The sequence below is a fragment of the Xenopus tropicalis genome, chromosome 7 (assembly GCF_000004195.4).
Source record: "Xenopus tropicalis strain Nigerian chromosome 7, UCB_Xtro_10.0, whole genome shotgun sequence".
Classification (NCBI taxonomy): domain Eukaryota; kingdom Metazoa; phylum Chordata; class Amphibia; order Anura; family Pipidae; genus Xenopus; species Xenopus tropicalis.
Genome location: NC_030683.2, coordinates 101662662 through 101686718, shown reverse-complemented (window position 1 = coordinate 101686718; position 24057 = coordinate 101662662). Strand labels below are relative to the sequence as shown.

General features: G+C 38.3%; 1 protein-coding gene across 2 annotated transcripts in view; it reads right to left on the bottom strand.

Moving 5' to 3' along the window:
- Nucleotides 1-24057, bottom strand: part of megf6 (multiple EGF-like-domains 6) — a 256246-nt gene that overhangs the window by 34690 nt on the left and 197499 nt on the right. For both annotated transcript variants that reach the window (XM_002933860.5, XM_004916199.4), the window contains 8 exons: nucleotides 13384-13509; nucleotides 12474-12596; nucleotides 10498-10620; nucleotides 7935-8072; nucleotides 5515-5637; nucleotides 3420-3542; nucleotides 2806-2967; nucleotides 2313-2444 (listed from right to left, as the gene is read on the bottom strand). In XM_002933860.5, the coding sequence (XP_002933906.3) occupies nucleotides 2313-2444; nucleotides 2806-2967; nucleotides 3420-3542; nucleotides 5515-5637; nucleotides 7935-8072; nucleotides 10498-10620; nucleotides 12474-12596; nucleotides 13384-13509 (1050 nt within the window). The remainder of the gene's footprint in view (nucleotides 1-2312; nucleotides 2445-2805; nucleotides 2968-3419; nucleotides 3543-5514; nucleotides 5638-7934; nucleotides 8073-10497; nucleotides 10621-12473; nucleotides 12597-13383; nucleotides 13510-24057) is intronic.

The following is a 24057-nucleotide window of genomic DNA, read 5'->3' as shown; positions in this document are numbered from 1 at the left end:
GCCATTGCAGATGAAAGCGATGAAAGGCTGTTAGCTTTAAAGAATTATATTCTCTGGTGGACCTAACACTTTATTTAGGGGTTTGTAGCCTTCCAGGTCAGCCAAATGCTTTGGGTTGCATGTTGCCTTTCCTGAGACACATCTGTGACTAAAAAGCTATTTTCTCTGGGCAACAAATTGAAATAAGTGTTACATGGAGACCAGCAAATACCCCAAAACATCATATCCAGGCCCCCTGGGGCTGCATATTATCTTCTTCCCTGGATATGGAGCAGAGGACAGATTTTCTTGCTAAAACTATCAATCCATGAACAGGATTCTCCTCAGCAACTATGGAGATGAATGACTCTGATTCATTCAGAACTTTTGGCTGCATTGGTTAATACTGTCTCAGTGGAGTACTGTGGGTGACAGCCAAAACATGGTTGGCCTTTCAAAGCATTTGAGAATTATGTTGCAGCCTTTATGTAAACAACAATGTCTGTGCACTAATTACTTGGTCATAAATGAAGCAGAATATTATGTAGAACTAAGAAGAGCCAATTTAAAGACCTTATCGTGGACTAGAGGCTTATGGGCAATTCAGAATCTGCCATAAAAATATGATCTCCAAGGCATAAGTAATTAAAACAAAATGGAAACCTATAAAACTATGGCATTTAATAAACTAGAAATCTTTGCTGGTTGGCTGATGTCCCTATGGGCACTTTTATAAAAGTTTAAAAAAAAGCCTATAGGCTTTACATTGGTGCTTAATATCTCAAAAATAAATGCAGAACACTGCACTTTCTCTTTTCTTTGGCTGAAGTTAACCATTTTGACATGGTTAACAGTCTCTGCTGAAATCCAAGTGCCAAATGCAGAGTTACAAGAGAGTCCAAATTGCGGTTGCTCATTTTGGCAGGAAGAAAAGCAAAACTCGAGTCATTCAATAAGTGAACATGAACCAAAATGCGTGCAGCTAAGGAAAATACAGCACAGACTGAAATGCCTCCCAAATTTGTTTTATGAGTTTGTTAAAAACAATACTGTTTCTATTTTTAAGATCACGAGTGTAAAATGAGAACACAGGAAATCAAGCAAAATCTAGAACAGGGGCAACCAACCTTTGTCACGAAAGCTGCCATGCAAGTCACAGTATCCTACTCCCACAGCTGAACTGTAACTACAGTCTTGTGTATTTCTCACTATTTTCATGTTTTATTTATAATTGAGAAAAAAATATGGGGGCAATTTCACAATCACACCATATCTATATAATGGAAATTCCACACACTGGTTTTAATTTATGCTTCAGATTTTGAGATCTTCATCTCGGCAGTGTCATGGAAAGCTAACACTGTTGTCCGCACGGGAAATGTGTGGACAATGGAATGTGCCTTTGCTGTCCATAAAATGGAAATAAAAGAGAAGCAGATGTAACTGTGTGTGTGGCTGCCACATCATGACCTGAACTCAAACCTGCTTTAAAGCACAGGTCTTTAGTCACAGCAAAAACAAGCACTGGGGGAATATTAGGTGTGGTAGAGGGCATGAGGGCTGGGAAGGCAGGAAGGAAAGAGGGGAAAAGCACAGAAGACTCTAGACCCCACCTGCAGGTTATACAACCCCCACCCAATACTGCACCCATGATGGAAGCATATAATCTTTTGGTACAATGCAGTCAGAAGCATAAATAAGGCCCTGCAGTCCCACGCCACAGGGGTGCAGTCCCACTCAGTAGCATAAATAAGGGCCAGCATTCTCTACACAGTGGGGGTGGGGGGGTCTTGAATGTCTGAAGGGGGATTTTCAATGTCTGATCAGTCAAATCACTGGCAGTAGAATACTGCTGTAAATCACATAACCTTACAGTGGAATACAGTAGTACATCTCTGTTTTCTTAAAGAAGAAAGAGTACAATGCTTTAACTCCAATGATTTGTTGCTTGCCTAGAAGTACAACAAATAATGAATGGTTCTGCCCCTACTCCTCTGCGTGTTCCAATGACTTGACCAGCAACCTATATATAATGGAATAGTCAGAGAAGGGGGTGCAGAAAGATAGTGGCCAGTACTTTGTTTGGTAGTATGTTTTAATCATGTCGTGTACAGCAAATCTATTAATGGCATCAAACCAGTGGGTAAAAACTGTAGACAGCATTTAATATTCATTGTTTGGAAACCTGGCAGCCCAAAATACATTAAATAAGATCTGACTGACCCAAGTGGATGGGGCAGTCCCCCCTGAAACTAGATACATTCAGAATACTGTATATAGGTACACTTGAATGAGAAAATTTGATAGACTGTCCTAGATTTTTTTCAACTTACTTTGGTTACATATAAGTCCTGTCCAGCCCCCCTGGCACATACAGCCATCCTCCTCCTCATTACATGTTCCTCCATTCTTGCAATCGTCACAGGTTAATGTACAGTCAGGGCCAAAGCTGCCGCCAAAGCAAACTAGAAGCACCAAAAGGAATTCTGTTAGAAATGAACAGGGTTGTATCTACTTTTCAGCTGCAGCAGTTCTCATGTATTTGGTTACCTAGCTTGAAAAACTATACACTGTTTGAAAAACTCAGTATAATGAGTCTTTTGTAATAAAAGGTGTGACTTAAATGGTAACTCGTAAGAATTTTATACAGGGAAACCTGGGATTAATTCCAGTGTGAGGTTAAATAGTTTTGCTGCTGCTAGAATTCTGGAGCCTTCCTTGCAAGTTGAATCACATTGTTAACTATTTTCAATTGGTCCTCCCATCAAAATGCCTTTTTTTCTGACATTCTGCAATGCTAATATAAAAAGGGGGAAATATAGTTACCAAATGATTCTGAGAGGGTATGTTCTCCCCTGGCTTCTGCTTCTTCATCATCATAGTCCTCATCAAAAAATTGAGCAAATTCATCCCTTAGTAAAGTGACTTGTGGAAGCGATCGAACAATGGGACGTTGACCAGGTAATACTTCAGCTTGGTGAGTTATGGCTGTGGAGGGAAAAACGACTTAAAGCACATTTACTGAAATGACAAATAAATGTAAGGAACACATTTTTGTGACAAAGCAGAACTGCTGTGGTTTACGGATCACCATTGGTAGATTCTGATCTATCTTTGGGGCACCCCTGCTTTATCCCTAATTACTTCAGAAGTCATTGCCCACCTTAAACTCTTCTCTCTTACTGCTCCATACCATGAGTTGCTATTGCTTTCCACACCTGCCAACAACTCTCCCTTGTTCTTGGACAAACTCAGATCCTACATGCTGAAGCACTTGCCTAGGATGTGACTGGACATGTTTTGCTTTATATTTAAAACACATTCAGTATAAATATTTGTTATTCTAAAATACTACTAAAGAATTGCAAACTAAAAGCCATTATAAAACAAATTGAATGAAAATATATAAAAAAAACTCATGCAATAGCTAAGGAACTTACCAAGACAACTTTTACTGTCTCCATCCAGCCTATACCCCAGTGGACAGCTACATTGGAAGGAACCAATCAGGTTTTCACACAGCTGTTCACAACCTCCATTGTTCAAGGAGCACTCATCCACATCTGTTGGAAAAGAGCATTGTGTTATTGGTTTGAATGTCCCAAATGTCATAGTGGACTTTTATCACATTCATAAGGAAAAAAGCTGGCCAAATCCAAAAAATATGAATATATGGAGCATACAAGCACCAGCACTACTAAAACACACATATCTATAAAAGTATATCGTCGCGAATAGGGGCTAAATGCTTACTTTGGCAGCTACAGTACGTGATTTTAATTTCCTAAGCATGCCCTCTCTTAGTAGAGAGTAGGTACATTTTTTGCAGAGCTGAATGGAATGTACAATGCAGCTACAACTGGGCATAGCCCCATTGTACTCGGAATTTACCACAGCCTGCACTTGGTTGTAAATCTGCCAGAGCAGTGATCTTTAAGTGTGCTGGGCACCCCCAGAAAGCAGGTTAGTCGGCTGCAGATTCTAAATATACCAATAAGCACTGCCAGGCACCAACAAGTTTTGAGCCCTTCTGTACCTTCCCAGCTATTGTACTTGAGCTCTTTTCCTTCAATACCTTTTTGGCTATATACTATATATATAATAGATAAACAAGAGCAGACCCTTCACAAAAGCATCTGCCCTAGGTGCAGGTAAAAAATGAAAATGGAGGAAGAGTACCGCACACACAAGGATATATAAAAGATTTATTGGAAAAAAATCCAACGTTTTTAGCACAGACAGTGCTCTTCTTAAGGAACAAACATTTGGTTGTAAATCTGCCAGAAATATTTCCAGAGCAGTGATCTTTATGTGTGCTGGGAACCCCCTGCAGTCGGCTGCAGATTGCAAATATACCAATCAGCATTGCCAGGCACAAACAAGTTTTGACCCCTTCTGTACCTTCCCAGGTATTGTACTTGAGTTCTTTTCCTTTTATACCTTATTGGCTATATACTATACATATATATGTAAATATCAAGATGTCATATTATGAAACCTTTAACTGAACAGCAGTGCATAGGTCTGTGCATAGGTAATATGGTACTGAAGAGAACAAGTGTCACACTGACATATTTTGTATTATGGAATCTCACCTGATGAATTAATTTGCTAAACAGTAAATAAGAACAGAGTTGTGTTCAAAATATTGTATTGGCATACTCATAAAATGTCCCCAAATTGTAGTACATAGTAAATAAATCAGTTCCACCCAATGATATTATTTGGTTAATTGCGTAATCCCTCAAGTTTTTTCTCTGCTGTAAATAAGTTAATCAGGATGTTTAGCTGCGGAGCATTCCAAATCACTGACTAATGCTGCAATCAGTTTGCTACACCACTGAAATCCCTAGATGACACATCTCCCCAGGCTAACACATTCACGTGGATCAACTGATTGCCACTGCTATGCAATTGGGACTGAACAGCATGAGTGAGCTGTTTGCAGCAGGGAGCTCATTAATAAAACAGTTATGTCACATAAAATAACATAACATAAAATATAAAGACTTATTTGTTAAACTAAGCTACTGGCACCCTGTACAAAGTGGCAGATGTATTTTCTTTTTATCTCAATGGGCATTTCCCAATAAGAATGATTTAGGGCACTAAATGTCTCATGGGCAGGCAGTATAGAGTGGTGCATTCATCTCAATAAAAATATATCAACATTAATCCCAACATAATCCCCAACTCCATCTCACTAGAATGTCACATGGCTGGGAAAGTGAATTATGGGATACAGTCTTCATTGAGGGCAAAGGGACTTACAACTAGCTTTAAATACATGGTTACATACTTGGAGTGAATCACATAGGGGATTATGTAATAAAAGACACTAAACCCATTCTATAAAATACTAAAAGTTAACCTGAAGGTAAAACATTCCTTCAGTTAAATCTTTTTATAGACCCGGAGTAATGTTGTCTATGCTTTTGCTGCTTTTACTTTGCTTAGAGTAGTACGAATAGAATTTTGGTTTTATACAGCACATTATATATTTTTCTTATTAATTACACTCCGTAATGTATTTACCATCACATCCACATCCATCTGGGTTGAGTCTATAGCCTGAGTAGCACAGACACTCATAACCCCCTGGGTTATTAGAACATTCTTGCTGACAGCATGATGCGCCATTTGTGCACTCATCTGTGTCTAGGAGGACAGGTAAAGATAAGTTACTCATCAAGTCATTATTACCATCAACAACAGTACACATTCTTTATTGAAATATATGTTCAGTATCTAATATAGTACAGGTATGGGACCCATTATCCAGAATGCTCGGAACCTGGGGTTTTCCGGACAAGAGGTCTTTCCGTAATTTGTATCTCCTACCTTAAGTCTATTAAAAAAATAATTTAAACATTAAATAAACCCAATAGGGCTGTTCTGCCCCCAATAAGGGATAATTATATCTTAGTTGGGATCAAGTACAGGTACTGTTTTATTATTACAGAGAAAAACAAAATCCTTTTCAAAAATGTGATTTGATTAAAATATCGTCTATAGGAGATGGCCTTTCCGTAATTCGCAACTTTCTGGATAATGGGTTTCAGGATACAAGGTCCGATACCTGTAGTAGCATAGCAATTTCAGCAAAATCATAAAAACATGGTATGTCTATGTACATACACTGATGCACTGCACTCATGCGTCAACCTAAATATCTGTACCCCGGACTTGGAGCAGGCGCAATTACAAATGTCTTCAATGATTGCTTAGCAAGTCCAGTTGCTTTAGCTTCTCTTGCAATCACTTGCAAGAGAAGCTTAAATAGCATGAGACAGCACCTGCCGACCCCTCTGTGCTGCCCTCTGTAACAAATACAGGGTAGTACTGGGGCAATGCAGGGCAGAAAATGCCCTTTTTTTTAGAAAGGGGTATGGATCCTTCTTCAGGGCTGGTAAGTCTCATTCATGCCTTTCGTTCTCCTTTAAGATGCAAAAGAGTTTTTTTGAAATAAGATTGTGAGCTGTTATGTTGTGGAGTTCTTCCCCAAACCAATTGCACTGGAAAACAGATTAAATAGTTTCAAGAGAGTGTTTGATGCCTTTTTAGCTAGTATTGATTTTACCATCTTCAGGTTACTTCTACCTCTTCATCTAATGCCCAGGGATTGGTAACAATTTGAGATTTTTTTTTTGAGATTCTGTGTGTCCCTACATTTTAAATTATCGATATGAATATCCTTAGGACAATTCTGATCCAAAAACTGGTTTGGAGTTAGTAAAGACATTTTCCCTTCTGATGCACAGTTTCAAATGGGTTAATTTGCCTAATCAAGTGAATGTTAGGCAGCATTACTGGAACAGAATTTTTAACTTTATGAAAGCATGTCTTTTCAACCTCAGTCGGGTATATTTTATGATGCTCAATATTAATGGGTGGAAGTGGCAGGCCTCTCACTATATAGTACATCTAGTTATCCCTCCAAGCTCACAGCTGCAACCCTTATATTCAATGTTTACACAGTAGACAATCTGAGGTATTGTGTCAGGAAATGCCTTTGTGCTGAGGCTTGCCATGTTTCTCAGTATAAGTATGGGAGAAATACGGTATCGAGTTCATTAAATTTACAGTATTTCAAACTAGCTTTAACTCATTTGAACTTGAGTCAAAGATTTCAGCAACCTAAAATAAAAAGCAAATGAATAAGTGAGCCACAGAGATATGATTTTATGTTATATAATACGAATATATAATATATATATATATATATAACAAAACAGAAATGTTCTACAAACCCATGGATAAAGCTTCTGAGCTTTACATTTCCTCTCTTTAGAGAACATAAAGGGTAGGCCGTAGTTATGTCAACCCCAAGAAATGGGAACACAAGGAAACATATGATAGGTAATTCTAGGAATGACTATGAAGATTTTCATTCATCCAGATCATGGTATATCGGGTATAAATAAATCTAAAGCAACTGGACTTGCTAAGCAATCATTGAAGACATTTGTTGAGCTGAAGAAGCTGCTCGGATGAGTAGTTAAAGGTCTTCAATGATTACTTAGCAAGTCCAGTTGCTTTAGATTTACTTATACTAGATAATGCTAGGAATGTTCTCTCACATATACGATTAATAAAATGTCACATTTCTCAAAAGCAATGGGAATAGATTCCAAAAGGTAAACACAGTGCAGTGTCTGTGTGCTGCCCCAAAAACTTAGTCAGTGCTAGAGGCCCCAGATGGCAGCTCAAGTCATGAGTAACTTATATACCAGTAACCAGCTTTAACAATTAATGCTTAATTGCATGCCCTAAAAGAAAGATTTTCTAGTCAAACTTCAAGTTTGCGGTTTTCTCGATTCAAGAAAAAACATGGCAAAAAATGTGAATATTCGCACAAGTATTTCCGGAAACTTTGAATAGTCAGATTTATTAAAGAAAAAGTCTCCAGAAAAAACTCGGCAAGTAAAAGCTAGTGAATGATTGGCATTATTTACCTATACAGGTTTTTCCATCTGTGTCCAGCTCAAACCCTTGAGGGCAGAGGCAAAGGGGACCAGCGTTGATGTGTTTACACTGATGTGAACATCCTCCATTGTTGATCTCACAGCTATTGATAATCTCCATCTCGATTCCTGGAACAGGAAAACAGAATGCATCCCTCATCTGATCTCTACCTTTGATCATTATTTGCTGTACTTTTTCAGTTTCTAAACTAAAAACCCAAAAAAGATACATTCCTATACATTTCTTGATTTTCTTTGTTTGAAATTAATGTAGGCTTCCCATGTGAAAAAGTATTCTAGAACACTGATTTGTGTTTTTTAAGAAGCATCCATACCTTTACAGAGCAGGCAGATTGCTTGGACAGATTCCACTGAATTAACTGACTGGCCTTTATGTATGGCATACATTCAGTTGTATTTTACCTATGGTTTCCCTATAGACCAACCTGTTTTAGATACATACACACAACATAATTCAAATGTAAAGGTTTGTAAAACATCTGCAAAACATATGCATGACTTCTGACCATGCTACACTGCTAACCATGAGCTGGGTTGCTAAACATATACAGTATGCTGCTTATATTTTCATTCATCCAAAGCCGGCAACAAGATGCAGGATTTACAGGCACCTTATGGAGATCCTTCCCTAGGCTTCTGGCGTGTACCCAGCCCCTTGCCCTCTTATCCTGAATTCCCCTTTACAACGTGACTCTGTTCCAAGTTCTTAGCTGCCACTGATTCTCTTTATTCCTACGTTAGCTTTCAACTATTGTCAACAACTAATCGGATCTCATTTATGGTCCACTGAATTTTACATTTTCAGACATAACACAGTATTTATGGTTAACAGCTGGATGCTCTTGATGGAATGTTAATTTATCTTGGCAAATTCTTATAAGGAAAATGATCAAATCTAGGCTCCATTTACAAGCACAAGCCGAGAGGGCATCTGACGTAATTAACCATAACAATAATAGGAATCCAAAAAGAATACATCTTGCACACTTCATAATTTACAGGGATCCTTCAAACATTAAGGAACATTAATATATATTTTTGACTCAGCCCAATCCAAGTATTGTGTTAAAGGAATACTGTCATGGGAAAATAGGTTTTTTTTAAAACGCATCAGTTAATAGAGCTTCTCCGGCAGAATCCTGCATTGAAATCCGTTTTCCAAAAATAGATTTTTTTATATTTCATTTTGAAATTTCACATGGGGCTAACCATATTCTTTATTTCCCAGGGTGCCACAGTCATTTGACCTGTGCTCCCAGTAGATATCAGAATAGCACTCAATAGTAAGAAATCCAAGTCCAGCTTGGGACTCCTCCAGTTACATGGGAGTAGGAGAAACAATAGGTTACCTGAAAGCAGTTCTAATGTGTAGCGCTGGCTCCTTCTGAAAGCTCAGACTCAGGCACAATGCACTGAGATGGCGCCTACACACCAGTATTACAGCTTTAAAAAAATACATTTGTTGGTTAAAGAATAACATTTTAAATGTTAGAGTGAATTATTTGCTATGTAAACAGTGCAATTTAGAAATAAAAAGTATACCATAAAAATCATGACAGTGTTCCTTTAAGATTAATAGTTGGTTTCTGCTGGTTCTCTGTATATAATATATCTTAATTTAATCATTTTAGATTCATGAACAAATAGTCTGTGCCTAAGAGGTGAGGCAGGCACTATATGATTGACAGCTGGGACTTTTGAATGCCTTTATAATGGGTCTGGATACATTAATAGAAAAAGTAATTTGGGTTTCATGTTAAATTTGAAAAGTATGCTTATTATACAGTTTTTTATATCTGGGTGACAGGTCCCCTTTAAATAATAAACACTAGAGAGCAGCCAAACACATGCTGATATTTTGTTTAATGTTGGTTGGGAGAAGATATTGTACAGTTATGGGACCTGTTATCCAAAATGCTCAGGACCTCAGGGTCCAGGACAAGGTTTTCCGGATAAGGGATCTCTCCATAATTTGGATCTCCATAATTTAATCTACTAAAAGAACATTTACACATTAAATAAACTCAACAGAATTATTTTGCTCCAACAAGGATTAAGTATATCTTAGTTGGGGTCAAGTACAAGGTACTGTTTTATTATTACAGAGAAATGGAAAACACTTCTAAAAATGTATATTATTTGATTAAAATTGAGATGGCCTTCCCATAATTTGGAAGTTTCTGGATAACAGGATTCCAGATAATGGATCCCATTTTTGAAGCTTTGACTGTGTCTTTAGCAGATCATTAACGGTCCTCCTACATAGTGTGAATTATTTTAAAAGTTTTTTCCTTTCTACTTAAGAATGTCAACACAGGAATTATCGTAACTGAAATCATGTCTGAAGTGTGCAGTATGTTATGCAAGTGAAAGCCAATTAGGAAAGTCAATTAGGCCAAAAAATGTATCATTTTTGTAGTTGTGTATAATAACTATCCTTGTAATATTTCAGAATGGTCAGAAATGCATGAACTTTAAACATTAATTAATGCCCAAACTGGTTACTTGTGATTCCTTAATTTGGGGTACTTACTATAACATTGCTTTCCATCAGCTCCCAATTCATAGCCAGGACTGCAGCTGCAATGGAAGGAGCCTCGAGTGTTGAGACAGCTGTGTGCACACATGGCCAAGCCAGTCAAACATTCATTAATGTCTTTAAAAAAACAAGTGGTAGGACATAATAGAGAGATTATTAAATGTAAAAAGAGGGCACTGAAGCACAAAAGCATTTTTCAAGTGAAACAAATTCTATCCCTAAACTCATTCTTTGTTGTTGGAGAACATGACTCTATTGCCTACCCAAAGCTGCAAGAATATAGACACTGATTATTTGATCAAAAGTTTCAAGTTGATGAATGCATTTCTATTTTCAATCTCAAATACCAAGTAACTACATTACCTAAATGCACAAAATTACCCCACACACAAAAATGTAATCAGTGAACATCCTCTTTGAAATATTTCACTGCCACTCTGGTTGTCCAGAGGTTAATAGTAAGGCTGCAACATCCCCTTAATCACTTATATTTCCTTCTCCTCCTGTAACCCACTCGCCCCCCTCCCTCGGGAATTTGCTTTGATTCCTGGCTTGTGGGCATGCTCAGTTGTTCTAAATTCAGATTACTAAACACGCTCTCCAGTCTAACAGCCAGTAAAGAGATGGCATTGCATCATTCTTGATAAAATGTATGCTGAATAAGGGTCTGTGTGTGTGTATGCTGTTTGCAGATTTAAATGTATCTGATTATGTATCAGAGGAAAAATGGCCACCAGGTGAAAGCTGCTATTTGCTTTAGGAGAATGTGATGGTGCTGGCAAGCAGAGGGGATATATGCAGTACAAATGATGCCATTTGGGTGGGGGTGACATGCCCAACTGATAAACATTGTAGGCAAATATAGGCTTTACATGTCCTTTAATATATACTATGTCTTATTGTTTTTCTTCCCAAGAACCAAGGAGAGTATGGCACACTGGAGGTTCAAAAATGACAGACTGCAGAATGATATATGGTCTATGCAAATTAAAAATGTTATCTGCTAACAACCATTCTTGGCATGTGGATGTGGATTAGAGTCTGGCAGAAGTAAAGTATCTGTGTAGTAGGCCAAATCACTGTGTATTACTGGATATGTGGAACGCCCAGTGGCCAGATAAAAAGACATTTGAAATACCCCTATACAAAAAATAGGTACTTGGTTGGTATATGATGAAAAACAACATGAATGCTACTACATGAGCGGGGACATGTACAATGCTCCCACAGGGACACCACTTTGGAGTAATGGGCAGCTTTATTCTGTGATTCATGCATGATTTGCATAAGAAATTAAATATATATTCTTTACAGTCACAAATGACATGTTACAGAGCTGTCTGTTGACAGTTCTTAAAGGGAAAGTTTAACAGATGGAAGTTATCTAAAGAAAATTGCAATTGGTCTTTTTTTTTTGTTTCTGTTATGCCTCTCTCTCTCCACAATGTAAGTTAAACTTTATGTTCACATTTTCATTGTTCATTCTAGCTTTCTAATAAATTCATGGATGCATGAAAGCTTAGCTGAGATGTTATTGTAGTGTAAATTTCCCCTTTAACACACATATATAATAAAATGATTACTAATACCGGTACACATTTCTCAGAAAGTATGAGAAAGCCATTTTCCTGTACTCTCTGAAATTTACTGAGCCCTAATTTATGTTGAAATCAGTTAAGTACAGAGGAAAATGTAATCCTTCTCCCGCCAAGCTTCCTGTTCCAAACATTGTGAGTATGCGACTGTATATCGCGTTCATAGAAATTAGTCACAGCAGACACTAGCTGACAGCCAGGCCATTATGAGCAGACTTAACAAGGCTTAAAACACTTATTAGGCCTGGCAGACATTTTATAGCCATTGATTAGAAAGCACGAAGGGGTCTTGCAGTACTAATCTCTCCAGTAATGTTTAGGCCAGATGGTTATATTTAAGCAAAGAATGCCTGCAGTTAGGAATGCATACTGTACCTTCACACGACTTGCCATCCACTGAGAGTCTGTATCCTGGGTGACATGAACACCTAACAAATCCCCCGTCGTTATTGCACTGGTGCATGCAGCCCCCATTTCTGGATGAACATGGGTTGGTCACTGTATATGTAGATCATAGTAATAAAGAATGTATATTAGTGTCAGGGTGTCTGCCATCTTTTCTAGACAATATTTCTATATTTCTTTCTTATTAAAACTTTAAAGAAATGAACTTAAAGAAGAAAGAATGTATGAATGGTTGATCTGAAAGACTGACATATTTACAGGTAAAACTGTAAGTGCTTTAAGCAGCAGTTCTCATTGCAGCCAACACCTAACCTAACATAAGGATCAAGGAGATCACTCTGGCACCCTGGCTTCCCTAGATTTGCAAGGGAGCCTCACAGTCCAGAAATACTGGAGCTCAATAACAAACAGTGTACTATCCCATAGTAGCCAATCAGAGATTTGCTTCCATTACTCAGCATATAAATCGTGCAATACCAGCAATATACTGATCAAAACAAATTTCTGGTTGGTTAACATGAGTCACTTCATTGGGAATAATTTGTTATTGAACACTACATTATTGACATAAAAGTACCATTGTGCTGGCGTCATAGTCTACATTTTGGAGTTTGATTTGTGATGTGCATTTAGCAGCAACTCATCAAGGGCAGACAGCATGGATAGGGTTAAAAAAATAACTTAATTTAAATAGAAATGTTTAATTAGGCATCACTTTGACTTATTTTCTAATATAAAGGCTTTGTAAGGCATTATGCAGCACAGGCTGTTGTATTTGCCTTCTCTAAATTAATGCATAACTTATTAAAAGAACAAATTGGGTCGGTAACTACTGCCCAGAGAAATTTTCCTGGCATGTGGTGGCACGTCATCTACTTACATTCACAATGTTTGCCATCTTCTTTCAGCTGATAATTGTGCCGGCAACGACATTGGTAGTGTGCCACTGTAACCTGCACACAGTCATGTTCACATCCCCCATTGGCGACAGAGCACGAGTAGACAGCTAAATAGAACAATAATTGTAATTAGCTTATTAACAACAGAACTGGTAGCTTGCTAACAAAACAAAAACAAATGTTAAATTGTGTGCTCACAATAAAATCCCTGACTCCCTGGAGAGTAAGGAAAAATAGAACTAAAGCAAAAGCTGTTTTATATGAAGAAATATTTACTGGTACCAGAATTGGATCTGTTATACGGAAACCTATTATTCAGAAAGCTCTGTATTAAGAGAAGGCCACCTCCCATAGACTCCAATTTTATAAAATTTTTCCATTTCTAAAAAAATTACTCTTGTCAGTCTACTGCTCGTGTGCAAGGGGTGCAAAGAAAGAAGTCAGAGAATCACTCTTCCACAGCTACCTGGGGCTGGTGTGGTTTCCTCCTAAGGGCTCTGGTACACGGGGAGATTAGTCGCCCGCGAGCAGGGAGTTTTGCCGCGGGCGACTAATCTCCCGGTGTACCAGAGCCCTAACAAGAGTACCAGCCCGGAGTAAAATATAAGCGATTACAATCTCTAGGGGGTGCCTAACATTTTGGAACCCCCCATTGATTTTACCTTTCCTTCTCCTTTAAAGAAAAAGTGAGAAATGAGAGGAGAGATAGAATGCAGCATTTAAGTGAGGGCTGCCATTCAAACTAAAACCGGGCTTCAGACTCATAGAACATGGTATGTATTCTCTGCCTGTGTTTTCCAGCCGGCATAGCACTTTCCATTAAAACAGGCTCTTTGGTTGGGTGTGGCACCTTCACAAGTAAAAACCACTGTCAGGGAATACGCCCTGTAAGCTATGCGCCTAAGGCTAATGTCACACTTGGCTTTTTCTCTATGCTATCATGTTTTCTATATAACAGGTCTTTTAAAATGTGCTTGACTTCCATAAAAGTTTGAGGGTTTTTTTTTATTTATGCAGGTTTTTGCACAAATAAAATTCCTATTCTTATAATTCATAGAGTTAAAAACACAATAAACATTTTATCATAGATGTACTTAAAGCCAAGTTTGCCCAGGAGCAGTAACCCATGGCAACCAATCAGCAGGTAGAATTAGTTGCTGATTAGTTGCTATAGGTTACTGCTGCGAGGCAAATTTAGTTAGTAGTACTGATGTATAAGTTCATTACAGTTCTTTCTCCTGGTGGGCTAGGAAAGTACACATGGAAAACATGTGGGAATGTAGGATATGTCGAATATCACTTTGACGATAGGCCCTATAAAAAGGAATGTCCAAACTGTGGTCGAGCAGCTGTGGTAGAGCTTCAAATTGCCATTATACTCAGTAAAAGCTACAGGAAAGTGACTGGGCATGCCAAGCAAGTAACCCATCTTTCCATCAGTGGTTACCTGGCCATTTAAAGCCAGTGAAGCCCTTCTCTTTCTTTGTAATTTCTGATAGTCATGTGACTGCTTTTACTGTCAGATAACGCTGGCCCTGTGCAGGCTGTGTTAATAACAGAGAGCTACTGTCACAGAGCCAACAGTAAAGTCAATGATCCTGAGCAACTCCAAGGCCCATAAGTTCTCTATTCTCTGTTCTCTATTTAACCTCTCCCTGATGTAGCATATTGTAGTAGAGTAAGTGGGAGAAACAATTTGAGAAAAACATTTGAATATAACTGTGGAAAAATCATATTACTATGTTTAAAATAAAGGCACAAAAATGAACAAGATTGCCATTAAATAGGAAGAGGTGTAATGGCAGTGAGGCCCAGGGGAGGGCACATAGGTCCGACACTTGCCAGTTGTGGCAAGCCACATCCAGCGGAATACACGTGTCACTAGTATTACAATGATTGGAGTCTGGGTGGAAGATTCCAACAGCTGTAAAATCTCCTGCCATCCCAGTTTCCAGGCTTCCTTGCTACCAAAACTAGGAGTATCATCAGGTGTGTGTGTGTGGAGGGGGGTGAGTGGGGCTATCTGACAACTCTAGCCAGTCAAACAACCACAACCCCCATGCCATCATGCAGGCACCAGCTCACTAATTTGACCCACACCCAATTTGCATGCTAAATGATTTCCCAGCAGCTATTTTACTGCAGGATACAGATCTCTTTGGGTTTTACCGTCTGTGACCTGCTCTTGGTTTTTGTATGTACTTGGGCAAATAAAACACTGGATTTTTTTGCTGTGACCTGCTAGTTTGTCATGAACCATTACACTATGGAACACAGAACCACTTATGGAGCTGAAGATGCAGGTCCTGGTGTCAGTATCCTTTTCAGGCTTTAGTTGGAATATGGCAAGATGCAGCCCACAACCAATATTGCCTTGTGCAGCTTTAATAGAAATTTTACCAGCCTACTAAGTTTTAAAGGACAGCGATACACTTTGACCAAACATAACCAACAGATAATGTACAGTATATCCTAATAAGTGACGTAGAAAAGATCTTATTAAACTGGCATGTATGTGTCAGTAAATACTGCCATTTTACGTCTTTACCAATCGCTAACAATCATTACTACTTAAAAAAAAATAACAGCCAATAATAAATCAGCCCCATAATCGATCCTATTGACTTTTATCTTCACATTCCCATATATACATATAATATGTTCACATAGTATTCACATACTATTACTTAAGTATGATAATCATTTTCATCTTATGTAGGGCTGCATCTTTGCTTTTTCTAGGCAAAACACTGGACATTTGTCTGAAGTCCATAACTTTGTGTAGATCAACTACAGGAGAAGTTTAATGAGTTTATTCAGCCAACTTAGCTCAGATTAAGTCAAGGAATGCCCGTGCTGCATGATCCATCACCATTATAAACAACACTCAATGAACAATTATGGCAATAAAACTATTTAGTTGAGGCATATGTGTGTTTATTTAAGTACAATATGAAGTCAGGAGAATTAGGATATACAGTACTTAGAACTCATTAACAAAATGCATAATTATCAGTATTTATGAACTTCCCAAACCATAAGCTCCAAAATGACTTTGAATTTTTCCTATTATTTGCTCTTATGGTGCAAAGTAAATTCCAATCCGGTACAGCTAATATGAACCATCAGTTATATTTGGGTGCATTGCAAACTAAGTCTATTTAGGCTGGATGTCTGCCGTAGTTTCATTGTTTATTCTACTTTGTACAATACATTAGACGAGACAAATTTAAAAGAAAATCCGATGGCACCTAGCTCTCTCAAGGAATTTACAAATAATCTTCATTGTTGCAGAACATCAAATTCAGCAAAAGCAAAATACACTTAGGGGGTGAGTTATTAAAGTTTGAATTTGTATTTTTTTCCATGATTCCAGTGTTTTGCGCTAACATTCTAATTATGGTTCAAAAACTCAAATGTCTGCTATTTATAAAGTGCAAAAAACCTGAAAACATGAATGTAAAAATTCAGCAGCTAAAAGCTTGAGAGTTCATGTAGAAGTCAACGGGAGTTGAGATATTTAAGTTTTTTTCTAGTTTTTTATCAAGTGTACCTTTCCTCATTGTTCAATTCCCTGGTTTTGACCAATGACCTGTACTTTGGTCTTGCCTTTGCCTACAACCTATTTTACTATGAAAAGATAATATTGTTTGCCTTTCAAAGAGATTCCACGGGGCCAATCTATGTCCCATATAGATGTTACTCCTACCTACTTATACCCAGCCAGCCATGCTCTCTAATTTTCTTTTCAGCCATGTGCTCATATATTATATTTCACAAGGGATTCAAAAGGTGCTTGGAGGCACTCTGGTTCAGAATATGTACTAAATAATGTTTTCACATCCTCTGTACACACCTCAATTTGTTGTGTTCATTGGCATTTGTGTAAATGTACCCAAGTACATAACTTAGTTAATTACATTAGCGTCTGATAAGTACTTACAATAGTGCAATACGTTTATCTCTGCAACTTAGTTCAGACCTCTCTACCACATACACTTTTCACTTTTTTATCATTTAACTTATGCTGTATTTTTTATCATGTGTAGTTCACCAAACAGTGTCCTTCACCCAATGCTGTAGTAAGGGCAGATATGCAGCACCATGGACAGTGGACATTTTATTGGTTGGTTTGCAAAATATCTTTTCAACTTAGTTCCACTCTATGAAACATCTACCCTGTAATATATTTTATATATATAGCAATATATTTTTATATATGCTATTTTATAGCCCAAAAAACTTAGTGGTTGGCTCCAAAAACCCTGTGTTTCTAGAGTCAGGAACTTAAGCATCTAATACAATTTACATACTTGACCCAAGTTAGCCCCATACAAATATGGGGAAATCTGGAGGGTCTGGATAGATGTCATATCATAAACACAACATAGCACTATCCTATTTAAATTGCTTATTTGTTAATAACTATTGCTATTTTATTAAATAATTTTATTGTTATTTTGTTTACTGTCTATTGATGTATATCATTCTCCATTAAGATCAAAATACTATTTATGTACCTTGATCACTGCTTGAAACCTGAAGTATTCGCTGCCAATGTCTTACTAATAAGCTGTATACTATAATGCTATACTAGATTATCCTTTTTTCTCTCAGTTGTATATTAAAAACTAAGACACCCTTAAAATATCAGTACTGCCCTATCTTGTACATGAAAACCCATATACCTGTCCTCTAAAGTCTCTGTCCATATCTCTGTTCCAGCACATGAATGTGTGTCTTTACTGTACAGCAAACTATTTGGAACACACTGAAAATCTTTCTGGGGAAGCAGATGACTTAATAAAGTCAAATAATGGTTAGCATATTTTGCTATGGAGCAGAAAGGCATTATTTCAAATGACTGCTACTGAGATGTTTTAAATTAATTTCGTAACTTCTGCAATCTGGAATGTATTAATCCAATTTTGTCTAAATATTATGAACAGCAAATGTATTTTCCAGACCCCTAGCATCATCCCTGAATTATGAAGGAGATCAGGATTATGACTATGACCATAAATAAGAAATGGCAACACTTTCTACATTTTTTAATGGATTTTGATAGAGGGTTGCGTTTTGACTGATTTCTAAAGACGGCAATGGATTAAGTTACTGAATCACATAGAACAAGACTGTTGATCTCATTACCTTAATACGCTGTTGGGTAAAGTGGATAAATCATTCACCTATGAGGCTTAGCAAATATATTTCCAGACATGTACACAGCTTTCAGCTGTGGGGAATTTGCATCAGCTGTTTTGCACATCTGCACAGGGTTTACATTGAAGGTGTTTAACACATAACATAAAGGTCTTTGCATTTCAGCATGGTAAGTTTGCAGTGCCCTATGAAATGTCATTTGTGGATCAAATTAGGTGCCCATTTTTACATTTCTGGCTTGCAGGCAAGTTTTGGAAGCATAAAGACACAGTTTTACTCCAAGCAGAGCCTCCTACAGGCCAGCTGTCCACATGGGGATACCAAATCATGCCAATCACAGCCCTTATGTGGCATCCCCAAATAACGTTTGGCATGCTTGTGTGGCTCACCAAGACTATTTACATCTGTGTGCGGCTCACAAGTAAAATAGGTTGGGAATCCCTGCTATAGGGGAAGCAGTCCCCTCAGTCCAGGCCCCCTGCAATGGCAAAGTCTGCTTAATCACCTGCAATTGCAGTCATTTACTCATGCAGTGAGTAAAGTAAGTACTAAGGGAAGCAAAATCTCCCCAACTGCCCCTTGTGAATAGAACACAGGCATCAGTGTCCTCATTGTGGAGGCAAAGGTCTTTGTGCTCCTTAGACCTGCACCTACTGTATCTGGGTGCAGTGTGGGGTAGGGTACAAAAAGGTTTGTAACTTTGCACATTGATATTGCACTTTAACTATAGCATGTTGCATAGATAGGTAGGCCGTTAGTACTCCAGCTAGTTTCCGGTATCTCATAAAGGAAGGATGCTGGGAGCATTAGTGTAGCAATACAATAGCTATAATGCCAAAAGCTGCCTTCCCTGGTTGCATTGCATAAACATACAGGAAATGGGTTACCCTAGACAAATCTAATATATGTTGTTGAGAAAGCTCTTATTACTACAGGATAAAATATTGCCAGATGCTATACAATGGATTAAATCGTAACATGAAGCAAACTATACACAGTGCTCAGCTTTATGTTGCATGAGAACGAAATTCCCAAACTACGAGAGAAGTTAATGGCATTTTGGCATGCTGCCTCCCTGCATGATACATCTTTATTTTCCTTAATGCTCTACTTACATTTTTAATGATCCCCAATGCAATTTTTGGAATTCCATTTTTACAAAAGCAATAATGTAAACATCCTCTTAACGAGTGCTATTTCTTTGCATAACAAATAATTGTAGCTTGAAAGCACCCCCATAAACACCCTATGCTAGCCACTCTACAGCTGTTGGAAATTATTTCCCAGCATCCTTTGATAGCTAGCAGTTGGCTGTGGCTGCTGGGAATGCTTGTGTGCCTCTTCTGATGATGGGATAGTTTTTTTGCTTTGCCAGAACCAATGCTTGTATTGTGTCATTAATGAAATTTGTATCCAATGAAATACAAACTAGTACAACCACGTCTTTCCAACCATCTTGCTAGCTATTTAATGGCTACATTATGTGGTTATCGTGCGTTCCACTATAAGAATTACTTGTTTTTTTCCATGTCTGAACAAACCTTTGCTCAGTGATGAAACCGCATGTATTTTAGGGACTTTTCTTTATAACTGAAAGGGTTTGCATGTGATGGTATTATTATTGTTCCTGGCAAAACTGCAGTTTGACTTAACCATTTCAACCCTACAGAGGCTATTAATTCTGGTCTAAAGCCCTGATTAAAAAAATACATTTACATGTGTTAATATGATTATGGCATGTATGTAAAGTAAAAACTACAGTCCATGGGTTCCTGGATTTGACTCAAACACATTCATTATGCAAATACAACATGTCACCCATATCAGCTATCAATCCTACAGGAAAGGAGCACTCACCTACACTCATTCCCCCCAAGCACCCACTTCTGTCACACTCCTCACTATGATGACAAGTCAGCCAAGGCCTCTGAGGACCCATCACCAAATCTGACATCCTACTATCTACTATCCCCACAAACAGATGTACACAGTAATATTACCAGTGATGTTGTTTATAGCAGCCAATCAGATGCTTTGCTTAGATTTTCTAACTGTTGAAATCTAATTGCTGATTGGTTGCCCTGGGCAACATCACCGTTAATGCTTCACTCCACTTTTTACACAGCATGATAAATATACCCCAAAGGTATAGGGCTATGGGTTTATTCTGTCAGTAATCTGTTTAAAGTAGAAAGAACAGTTAAAAACTAGGTAAGCTTTATCAGAAAGCTCTATGTAAATACAGCCATAAGCACTCACAGAAATGCTGCACTGACTTCTCTATCAAAAGATTTGTTGTGTCTGTAATTCATGTGCCAGAGATACGCAGCTTTCTGCTCTTTCCCCTCTCCTGCTCCCCCCTCCCTCAAGAATGCTAAGAACTCACTCCCCCCCTTAGGAATATGGATCTGAGCCAATCAGCAGGAAGCTGACTCATAGGGGCACATTCATAAAATCACGAGTTCGAATTCCGAATGGGAAAAATTCGGATTGGATACGATAATTTCTGAAGATCGCAAATATCACGAAAATGCCTGCAAAAAAATTGTATTAGTTGCAATAATATCGTATTGGCGATCCAAAATTTTCATATCGAACGACTGTAAACGACTTTGATCCTTCTGTGCATGATTTTGGAAGTCTCCCATAGGACTCAATGGCACTCTGCAGCTCCAACCTGGCCCAAGGAAAGTCTCCCATAGGGCTCAATGGCACTCTGCAGCTCCAACCTGGCCCAAGGAAAGTCTCCCATAGGGCTCAATGGCACTCTGCAGCTCCAACCCGGCCCAAGGAAAGTCTCCCATAGGGCTCAATGGCACTCTGCAGCTCCAACCCGGCCCAAGGAAAGTCTCCCATAGGGCTCAATGGCACTCTGCAGCTCCAACCCGGCCCAAGGAAAGTCTCCCATAGGACTCAATGGCACTCTGCAGCTCCAACCCGGCCCAAGGAAAGTCTCCCATAGGGCTCAATGGCACTCTGCAGCTCCAACCTGGCCCAAGGAAAGTCTCCCATAGGGCTCAATGGCACTCTGCAGCTCCAACCCGGCCCAAGGAAAGTCTCCCATAGGGCTCAATGGCACTCTGCAGCTCCAACCTGGCCCAAGGAAAGTCATGATAAATGAATCTGAAACTTTCGTACTCGGCGCAACAATACGATTTTGTCGCACAAATTTTGTATGTGCAAAGTACGAAAAAGTCGCGAAAGATACGAAATTGACGCATAAAATACGCTCGGAGCATTCGTGCATTAATAAATATCCCCCATAGTCTTACAAACTGAGCATGTTCACATGGTCTCTGTCTCGGTGCAGGAGTGAGGCATTATGGGAACTTTCTTTACACAGCTCAGCGTTTTTTCTTCCTGTTTGGCTTCTGAACAGGTGAAATATGGGGAGACTTAAGGGCACTATTGAGACAACTAAAGGTATGCCTGCAACTTGAGATAAACTCTATATTAGCCTTTCCTTCTCCTTTAAAGTGTGTTAACTGCATTAAAACAATTAATTCCAACAGATTACTGGTTGTCTGGATTGACTGCAAATTGTACCTGTAATTACTAGTAGTGCCAATCATCTTGCATAGGTATTTAACCCCCGTGCTTATTGCTATTGTCAGTTTATGACTGTATGAGACCACTAAAAGCATCCTGGGATAGCGAAAGAAAGAAATTGTTGCATCTGTACAAAACTTGCAGCTATTAGAAAATCAGCTATTAGAAAAAAAATGACATATAGAACAATGAAATACCAAATACATTCACATAATAATGCATCTTCATTCTGGGGCTCCTGTGCTATTCTAGAAACATGGATATCCTTCTAATTGTTTTCATGTAGTTTTGTGTGCCCCTATATGTTTGTTCTGTCCCCACTTGTGACATTATTGGGAATAACTAATACAATAATAAAAAACTGCACATTCCCACTAAACACAATAAATTGCACTGTGTACATGGAACACGTGAAATAGAAATCTAAGCATTCTAAGCAGCCTTATGACTAAAGTACATGATTTACACTTTTACACTTTTCTCTTTTTAGATTTCAGACTACTTTTAAAGTCCTTCCCAAGGGTACTTACTTTATGGGATGTGCAAACTTGAGCTCCTCCACAATTATGGGGGGGGGGGGAGTGTACACAGGGGCATTTCTGTCATGGGATGAGGTGAGAACCCAGATGACACTTTCCCTGGGCCAACAGAACGCTACCAGCTAATCCGCTGCTATTGGTTATGAGACCTTGTACCCCTTATATGTCAGACCATTAAAACTATTGCCAAATTCAATATCATATTGCGACCTCCAGCACTTGCACTGGCAGGAAAAAATGGATAAACTCTGGCTGGGGGGTGCCCACTGAGGGTCCCACAGATACCGGCTGGTAGCAAATGGAAACACTTTTACATTTAGCAGAGATGATAGTAAAAAGCAGTTGTATTGCCTGGGAGCAACCCTTCAAAAAAATTCTGCATCAAACTCAAACATAGGAAAGGCTTTTAAAGCTGAAGTACAAATACAATTATTTATTTACTATAACATTATTATTTTTATCTAGTTCATTTTACATATAAAAGTAGTTGACTTTAATCTGTTAGTTCAGTGTTATTAGGACTAATGCTGACTTTAATTACAGGTCTGGGATCCATTATTTAGAAAGCTTAGAAATAAGTGAAGGTTTACTTATTGATATTTGAATTTGTATATATAATCATAGAGTTTTCAAGTCTACTAGGAAAACATTTAATTAACAGTAATTAACCCCAATAGGATTGTTTTGCCTCCAATGAGGATTAATTATATCTTAGCAATGATTAAGTACAAAGTACTGTTTTATTATTACAGGGAGTTGGCCTTCCAGTTATTCGAGGCTTTCTGGATAAGCATTTTCTAGATAATGGATCCCATACCTGTACTTGCAAATGGATTTGTGCCGTACTGTTGGAAACAGGCTAAACTGTACAAGAGATGTGTGTCTGTAGAGCTGGCCTAAGGACTAGTTCTCCAGCTCCCTTGTACCAGTGCCAAATCCTCAGTCCTTTTGCAGGCAGTTACATAGGCCATACTGTAAAACAATTCAGTGTACCCAATATACTACCCAACTTACTTTACAACATATTTTACATGTATTTTACAGCTTTTGTCTGTGGAAAAACAGCAGCTGGTACATTACTGTTGTCGAGTAAGATATATAAACATGTACATACTCTGCTTAGTTAGTTTGCATCCACATCATTATACAGGGCATTATAAGGGCATGGGATCTCTCTTAAATGCCCTCCTCTTGCCCAAGATTCAGTTGGTGTCAAAGAAACAACATAAGCACAGCATGCAAAAGAAAACCTTGGGCTGAATGCTTGGTCAGTTGCAGTGTAAAAAGGGTTCTGTTCTAGCTGTGCTAATGATACTAAATATACCTTGTATTAGCAGCACATTAGTGTTTTAGCTTTAGTACTAGGCATTTATTGGTATATTTCCAAATTCTTTCCATAATTAC